Source organism: Cololabis saira, chromosome 14 (assembly GCF_033807715.1).
Source record: "Cololabis saira isolate AMF1-May2022 chromosome 14, fColSai1.1, whole genome shotgun sequence".
In the NCBI taxonomy this organism is placed as follows: domain Eukaryota; kingdom Metazoa; phylum Chordata; class Actinopteri; order Beloniformes; family Belonidae; genus Cololabis; species Cololabis saira.
In genome coordinates, this window is record NC_084600.1 from 7,622,869 (window position 1) to 7,631,592 (window position 8,724).

Sequence of the window (8,724 nt, forward strand, 5' to 3'; positions counted from 1 at the left end):
TGCAATTAATATAATTCAACTGTCATATTTTAGTAACATGTTTGCATTAAACCAATAATAGCATAGTAATAATAGCAGTAATAGCAGTAATAGTGTCTACACTAGAGTCTGTACTTTGCCAGTATTATTAAACTAATTAATTATAGTATACAGTTTCTTCTCCCTTCTCCTTGTGTGTGTGTGTGTGTGTGTGTGTGGTGTTGGGGGGGGAGATGTCCCTGGTAGGAGGTCAGTCCCCCCTGGACAGGCCAGTCCCCCCTGGACAGGTCAGTCCAGCCTGGACAGGTCAGTCCCCCTTGGACAGGTCAGTCCCCAGTGATGCTGATGAGGGAAGGACTTGCAGAAATAACGGGGTTGCAGTGCCCCCTAGTGGCGAGGCAGCGTAGCGGAAATACGTCTGTGGATAAACACTATTTATGTTTCATGACTGTCATTTTCAGGGAATTGTTGGTGGCTTCTAATCTTCAAAAAACTTTTTTCAAAACATATAAGTATGACATGAGCACTTTTACAGCCATAAATATTCAGAATGCGGACTGCTTTCTCATCTTTTACTTTCTTTCAGTTGAACTATCCATCCATCCATCCATCCATCTTCTTCCGCTTATCCATTCCCGTGTCGTGAGAACTATGAAAATAATAACTTCTAACTTCTCAAACACACCAGACTATAAATTACAGTAGGTGGTTTATTTAGTTTTAATCTACAGCATGAACCCCCCACCCCCAAAAAAGGGTTTTATCTAATATGACAACTGTCTTAATTCACGGATTTCTTGAGTGAATTATTATTCATTAAGTCTATCCGCCTGGTGATTTGATGGCTGCAGTCTTGTTTTCCTTTATTTTCAGCAAAGGTAGAGGCAGTAATCTTCTTTTCGACAGGAAAAAAGTAACTACTTTTATACTGCATAATAAAATTCCTACATTTCCCTTTCTACTCACATGCATGAACATCATTTCTAACTCTGATGTTGCTTAATTCTGGATTTTCAATTAATAATGTATCCATCCATCAATGAGCCTTACAATAAACTCTATTTGTCCTTTCACGAATGCCAAGGCAGACATAATCTACGGTTCATTAAATTTAACTGTTTTTGCCTAAACATTCATTTAGCAGGGAATAAGCTGCAGTTGTGTTGCTTTAATAATGGAGGCACACCAATGATTATTTAAACATGTGACTTTTAGAGGTTAAGGTAGAAGGTACTTCTTCTTTTATGAACACAGGACTTGTCTGTGCTTGTTGGTGAGAAAAGCTGCACGATGTGAAACCACATTTTGTGGCAGTGTTAAAATTTTATTTAACATTTTTTTAATAGACTTAATTCTTAATGAGTTCTGCATTTTTCAAAAATAAGCGTTCCTCTTTATAATTAGCCATCAGTTCATTTAAATGCTGCTGAAGTGAAAGACACTGGGACAATAATTAAAGAGTTTTCTGAATAAGAACAAAAATTACAATGAAATTGTGGAGATGGTTTTTAAGGAATGACCAGATTGCTGAATGCGCAAATGTTTACAACCAAAATGATGAAAATAGCAGACAAAAATCCTTATTTTATTGTCCTACATTATAAATTGAGTCAACTGTCCGTATCCCTCCTCCTTCTCCTCCTCCTCCTCCTCCTCCTCCTGATCTTAACGGGAAAGCTCAGCACTCTTCAGCTTAAAGCACGACTGTCCTGGTTGAATCCACAAGGACGTGTTCAGGCTTCCTCTTCATCACTTCCCGCCAGGCTGCTGTCAGTTGAGTCTGCGTCCTGCTTGTCCTGCTTGTCCTGCTTGTCCTGCTTGTCCTGCTTGTCCTGCTTGTCCTGCTTGTCCTGCTTGTCCTGCTTGTCCTGCTTGTCCTGCTTGTCCTGCTTGTCCTGCTTGTCCTGCTGCTCTGAGGACTGTGGTTCTGTTTGTGCCTGCTGTTTGGACTCTGTGGTGCCAGACTGGGTGCTGGGTGCTGTTTCTGTGCTGCTCTCTGCTGGACTGCTGCTAGTGGTGTCATTTTTCTGCTGCTTTTTATCGCCTCCTTCCAAGAAAGTGGACCAACCCTTTAGCCGCTCCTCCCGCTCACGAGTCGTTTCTTCAACCTGCACAAGAAGAAATCACAGGAGCGATGCCCACGTGTACAGTAAGTCAGTTTAAGATTCAAAACTGTATGTGATATTGTTATTAAAGATGACATTTGGACAGACAAATTGTTAAATTTATGAGATTTTTCAACCTCGTCAGACTCCGTACATGTGGATTGATCAAAATTTGCACATTTTTGTCAAAAAGACACAAAAAGTCTCACTGCTGTCAGTCAATTCAGGTGTTTACTGGCTGTCATCAGCAGCTGAGAACTACTGTACCTACTTCAAACTAGAAATAAGAACACAAGAAAAACTATGTCTAAATCCAGTCCGCTCAGTGTAAATAGCTGACCGGGAACAAGCTTTCCAAAACAAATTAGCCTAATTACCATTTTTCAGCTTTTCTTAAGCTACAGAAGAAATGACATCGCCGTTACATAACTCCCATCCCCTCTTAAGGCCTTGACACACCAACCCGACTTCCCCCGCTCTCTGCCGACTGCTGTGTCGGCTCGCGTCAGGCTGTGTCGGGCTGTGTCGGGCTGTGTCGGGCTGTGTCGGGCTGTGTCGGGCTGTGTCGGGCTGTGTCGGGCTGTGTCGGGCTGTGTCGGGCTGTGTCGGGCTGTGTCGGGCTGTGTCGGGCTCTTTGAACACACTGCAAAGACGACACCCGACGGCCTGACTAGAACGTACGTTCTGCGCATGCGTGAGAGGTAATTCCCCTCCATACCAGCAGGCAGCGGTAGTCTGTATTCACTCAAAAACAAGGGAAAACCGGAAGCTCTGGGAAGCGCCTCTTTTTTTCAAAGCTTTATTGAGAAAACACAAGTGCAATACAAAAGTAAGTAACGTTATTATATAACTTTTTTAATTCAATTTAGTGTAAGGACAACGATTAAAAATTGTGACAAAGCTACGTTGCCTATTTGTAATGAATGTAGAACTTGGCATATTTGTCCTAATAACGTTAGGTCTTTAATAGTATGTTAGGTTTCTGTTAGTTATCTTAGCATGCTTTCTAGGTAAAAAAAAAGTGATTTAAGTGTTATGACAACGTTATATATCGGGAGTTCGTTGTATTTTCATGAAATAACTACTTTTCATTGCTGTGTTTTGACAGAGAATATGTCCGGGAGCTGAAATAGGAGCTGCAGAGAGAGCGACTCGCCAGAGAGGAGAAGAACTTTGTTAATAATACATTTATTAAAATTGTGACAGCTTTGATGTACCGACAGTGCAGCAGCGCAATAATCAATAATCTATAATATATATATATATATATATATATATATATATATATATATAAATAATATAATAATAATATAAAAATAACACCAGAAAAATAACTTATTTGACAATTTTCACCTGTTTCAAGTAAATTTTCACTTGAAATAAGTAGAAAAATCTGCCAATGGGACAAGATTTATCTTATCTACTTATTTTAAGTGAAAATCTACTTGAAACAGGTGAAAATTGTTGTTTTTTCCAGTGATGCATTTAACTGCTGCTATGTCATTCCTGCAGTATTTCTGCAGGTGCTTTGGTCAGTGCTATTATTTGTAGTATATTATATTATTTTGTAATCAGCACAAATTATCTGTCCTCATATGATAGAATCCATCATTCCCCCTGACTTTTTTTACAACTCGAGTACTGGAGATATATATATATGTGTATATATATATATATATATATATATATATATATATATATATATATATATATATATATATATATATATATATATATATATTGTAGTTTTGTCTGAATATAAAGTGAAGCTTCATTTTTTCTTTTTTTACTAGATAGATGAATAAAGTTCTATCTATCTAGTAAAAACATGAAGCTTCACTTTATATTCAGAAAAACTAATGTGGCAGCTACAACTGTTAGATTTCATCTATTAAACCAACATTTATTTCCCTAAATGATTTATTTCAGCCAGCGATAATTCTCCACAGAGCTGCAGGTTTCTCCCCGGGAAGACCCAGCGATCACGTCTGTCTCCCCGGCCGTGAGCGGCTCCCCGGGGCCGGCGGCTCTTCTGATCCCCGAAACATCGGATCAAATTTCTTAACAGGCGTTATTTGGATAAACTGAGCCCAGGTTGGGGATCCGAATTCTGATACAGCCGAATTCTGATCCTCTTCTAATATAATACATCCATGGTCCTCTTATCCTTCGCCGTTTGTTTACTTTCGTCATTTCCGTTTCTCTTCTCGTGCACTGATTCGCTACCTGAACAGCCAATCACAGAGTGAGCTGTTTGACCGACGGCCGACGCCGATTCAATATGTTCGAATCGGCTGAAAAGGTCCCGACGGGCGCCCGACCTGTGGCGACGTGCGGGACACACCGGGGAAACTAGCCCGACCGACGCGCACCGACGCTCACCGACGGCCCGACGGCCGATTTTCGGCTTGGTGTGTCAAGGCCTTAAGTGTTTGCGTGGTGACATAAACATCTTCTCAAAATCAAAGTCAAGTTCCCCAGTTACCAATACTCTTACCTGATAGTCTGTCGTTCCGTCCCAGAGCAGCGCTGACAGCTGTCTGCCCCCAAACCAGCGGCCATTGAATGAAAGAATACAGGCGTCGGCTTGCTCAGGCTCCTTGAACGCAACTGAAGCAACACCATCCGGGTGTCTCTGCAGCAAAAACAACAACATACAAGCTAGTACGGATTCAATTCCACCTCTTAGACTTTGAAACAGCACGATTTGAACTCACATCAAACAGGATGACTTTCTTGACTTCACCAAACTTCTCACACTCAGACCGGAGATCCTCACGATACTCATTCAGCTCCAGAGGGTCTTCCTACAAACAAACAAGAAAAAGAGCCAATGCAGGAATCCGACTTATTAACACTGAAATTAAACTGAAGGAACAAAGAACGTGCATATGTACATGTTGCTCTTCACCTCAAAGTCACTGGGATGGAACATGTTCCTGATGATGACAACTTTTTCATGCCTTTTCCTCACATCTCCTTTCTTCTCGGGCCTCCAGTCCAACTGTCTACATGAATAAAACAGGCAGTCAAGCAAATAAGCAAATACCACATCATCCGTTTAAAAAAGAAAGGAAATAAAACAACCCATCTTCCATCAACTCTCACTCACAACTTATTAACTCCATCAGGGGTCTTTTTAATGTATCTAACCTTTTTTTCTGTTAGTACAGAATCAACTTATATGATGGCAAAATCTTAAATGTGTAGAACTATTGGTGAATTTCTGTCATAAAATTAAATCCAAATGTGTATGGGATGGGCCACTTTTTAAAGCTTTGCTTTTGTTCCATAGCAACATGAGAGCTCCACATGCACTGATTCATTTTAGAGACATGCATGTGTATTCAGCAAGCGCTTGTGTTTGTTGAGTTTTTCTGTCAGATACAGTTAAATACAAAATAAAGTCATTGTGGATCCTGGATTCAGAATATCTGTCTGTTAAAAATAAAAGTTGTTTATACTTTGTGCTTTTATGGGAATGTTTTTCTTCTGCTTGTCCAAAAAGTGATAGTTTATTTTTCAAACCATTTTATTCTGAAACATCTTTATAGGCCAGTTTGAGCCAAACTGAATCTGCACAAATACCCAAACATTTGTCCATGAGTAAATTGACTTTAACTTTACAAATAAACCCTCTGTTGCTTTCTTATTTAAAAACATGGGGATTTCTTTTTTTAAATATTAGCTGATTTGACAAATGGACAGTGCCATGCAGAGTAAGGGGCAAAGTAAAAGCAGGAGATGGAGCTTACTTCTGCTGCTGCTGCATTTTCTTCTTGTACTCTTTGTTTTTCTTCTTCTTCTTGCTGGCGTCATATTGGCCCTTTAGCTCAAATCGTGCCGCTTCCACATGAAGTTTATAACCTCGGACCTCTGACTCATCAATCAGACGCATGGCCAATGGCACCGATTCTTTCTGCAGGAAACCATAAACATACATCCAACACTGTCACTTGGCTAATCAGTATTGCATTTTTAATATAGCATTTTGAATGTAGCTCCATGTTGGCAAGACTGCAAGTCAATCATTTGCGATTCATTTGTTTTGGTGTTCAACTGCTTTCTGCATGGATTTACAAAATTATGCGACTTTTATGAGTGAAAGCATTTCAAAACATTTACTAAATGCCTCAGTGCCTGAACTGAACAGTGACTGGTGTCATGTAAACTCCAGTAGGAACAGGGAAATGGAAATTATAAATTAAGTTATAGGGAAGCAAAGACATGTCAACCTTGAGATAGCAGCAGAGGCCGTCTCCCTTCAGATTTCCTTCTTTGTCCTTGTAGAGTTTGACTTTGTACTCCTCTGTGATGGGGTCCCGCATCACAATGCCACACTTGGACATAACCTCCACAAACTCTTCTGGGGTGATGTCAGGAGGAAGACCTGAAGAGAAAGAAACAAATGAGGACTAAAGGAAAAAAGGGGATTTAAAATAAAATCAACACAGTCAGCTATCGCAATTTTGAGGGTACAAACCTGACACATAGACGTTTGTGTTTTTGTCTTCGTCGATACTAAACCATCCTATAAGAACAGAAAAGGGAAGAAGTACTTTTTGAAAGCAGTGTTTCTGTGAAAACTACAAACCTGTACAGTGAACAATCATGATTGCAGCAAAAACTATTAAAAGAAACACCAGTGAGTGCACGTCATTAATTAAAAAACAAAAAGAATCCTAGACCTTTAACGGTAGACCTCTTTTTATATTCATACAAGCATGTCTGTTACTCTACATGTTAATTTACCCTGATCTGCTTTCCTCTTCTCCCCTTTCTGCTTGGTTTCTTTAGTAGACATCTCCTGCTGGTCTGGGATTGGATTTGGAGTAGAATCTACCGATTTTGCCTTTTCTGGCGTCTTGCTGTTTGTACCAGGAGCTGGTGGGAGGGAGGTGCTCAGCGCTGAGCTGTTTGAATCTGGCACCCCTTCCTGAGTGAAGCCATAGTTGGCCTGATAGGCTGCAATGAAGTCCTCCGTTACCTACGGATCAAAACAGACCTAGTTAACATTAAAAATAAATTAATTCTGACACATTTTAGCTACAACATGTAAGAGCTTGGATTGTAGTTTGTAGTAGTTTGATTGTAGATATTCAACAATGAATCAAGAGATTGAGAAGTCATACATCGCACCTGCCAAATACATAAGGGGCAGTTTTTGCAATTTTGTTTCTCCTTTGTGTACGATACTGACTCCCATGAACTCACATTGTAAAAACATTGCACCCGTGATGTCATTTGTTTTTAAGGGCATGGTGACTAGTTATGAGTGAAGTACACTGTACACTGCAAATCCAACCAAAATGGCAATGAATAGGATGATCACAAAAGGAACTGACTTCCTTTAAATACAGAATCTAATATAATTGAAAGAAATTCCTGAAGCCCTGGGACTGATAGACCCACCAGGGAAAATACAAAACAAGGAAAAAGCTGAGAAGTCCAAAAGTTCATACTTTGGGAAACCAAGCCTTCTTGTCGTGATCCCAGTCGTACACGGTCCCGTCCTCGGGGTCGGTGTAGGTGAACGGGTCAGAACCAGAGTCCTTTCTCTGGCCATACAGTTCCTGCATCCGCAGCTGCTCCAGGAACTCCTTGTTCTTCTCCGCTTCACTGCTCATCTGCAACGACAGTGTGATGTCAGTTCATTCAGATTAACTCGCTACTACATTTAACAGCAAGTGTAAGTTCTACATGTAGTTTTCTGCTGCATGATTACTTCATTTTCAATACTTCAGACATTGAGTGTGTGTTGTTTTGATTGCACAGGTTTATGACTGATTACTCTCCAGGCATTCAAAGTAAAAAAAAAAAAAAAAGAGAGATAAGATGAATTTTTATTGTCTCCCTTAGGAGAAATTTTTCTTGGACACGAGAGGCACAGGCGACAATCACACTCCAATAAACATAAAAACATAACCCGAAGTCTTTACCCACATATACCATCAAACCATACTATAGTTAACACACATGAATTCCCACTCCCAGTTCCTAGAAAACCTATTACACAATACTGAGTAGAAGAAAAGATTATTGCACAGAGCCAACATTATTGCACAAATGACCTACACAAGAGACCTAAACATTAATGTGAAAGAGGACTGTTGTAGTTTGACCAATGTTAACTATTACAATACACAAATATCTTTGACTGATACGTGATAATATGACGAGATTGAAGCTTTTCCTGATAGAAGACTGCTCTTATATAAGACATTAGTTACTACCGCCTATAAACATGTATGACAATGACTCAACGTAAACTGGCAGGTTTACACACATTAAACCCTGTGCATTGTGTTTATGTGGGTGTTGTGGAGCAGCTTTCAGCAGCTTCTTTACAGCTTCTTTACTGATTTCATATTTGACCATTTGTGCATGTTGATAGTTCATGTTAGCCAGCGCGGCTATCTTTACCTTTAAATCGTGTGGTCGGAAGCACCTGCAAACTGGTTTGGAGACAAAAATAAGCCTGCAGTCAGATCCAACTCGGCTTTTGTTTTGAGAGTTTTCAGGTTGGTTTTTCTTTTTATTTCGAATAAATGTTATTTCTCTCCCGCTAACGTCTGGTATCATCTGTCCGCGATGACGCTCCAACTATCACTTCCGAGGTCGGCTCTGTCATGCGCATGCG

The 8,724-nt window shown here is 40.0% G+C and overlaps 1 protein-coding gene across 1 annotated transcript; it reads right to left on the bottom strand.

The window, feature by feature from the left end:
* Nucleotides 1-1,282: 1,282 nt before the first annotated feature.
* Nucleotides 1,283-8,681, bottom strand: htatsf1 (HIV-1 Tat specific factor 1). Its single transcript, XM_061740802.1, has 10 exons — nucleotides 8,508-8,681; nucleotides 7,547-7,711; nucleotides 6,837-7,071; nucleotides 6,568-6,615; nucleotides 6,320-6,474; nucleotides 5,840-6,003; nucleotides 4,996-5,092; nucleotides 4,802-4,891; nucleotides 4,582-4,719; nucleotides 1,283-2,087 (listed from the first exon to the last, which is right to left on the bottom strand). Exons 1-10 carry the CDS (start codon nucleotides 8,664-8,666, stop codon nucleotides 1,713-1,715), a joined length of 1,626 nt encoding a protein of 541 aa, XP_061596786.1. The 5' UTR covers nucleotides 8,667-8,681; the 3' UTR covers nucleotides 1,283-1,712.
* Nucleotides 8,682-8,724: the final 43 nt, after the last annotated feature.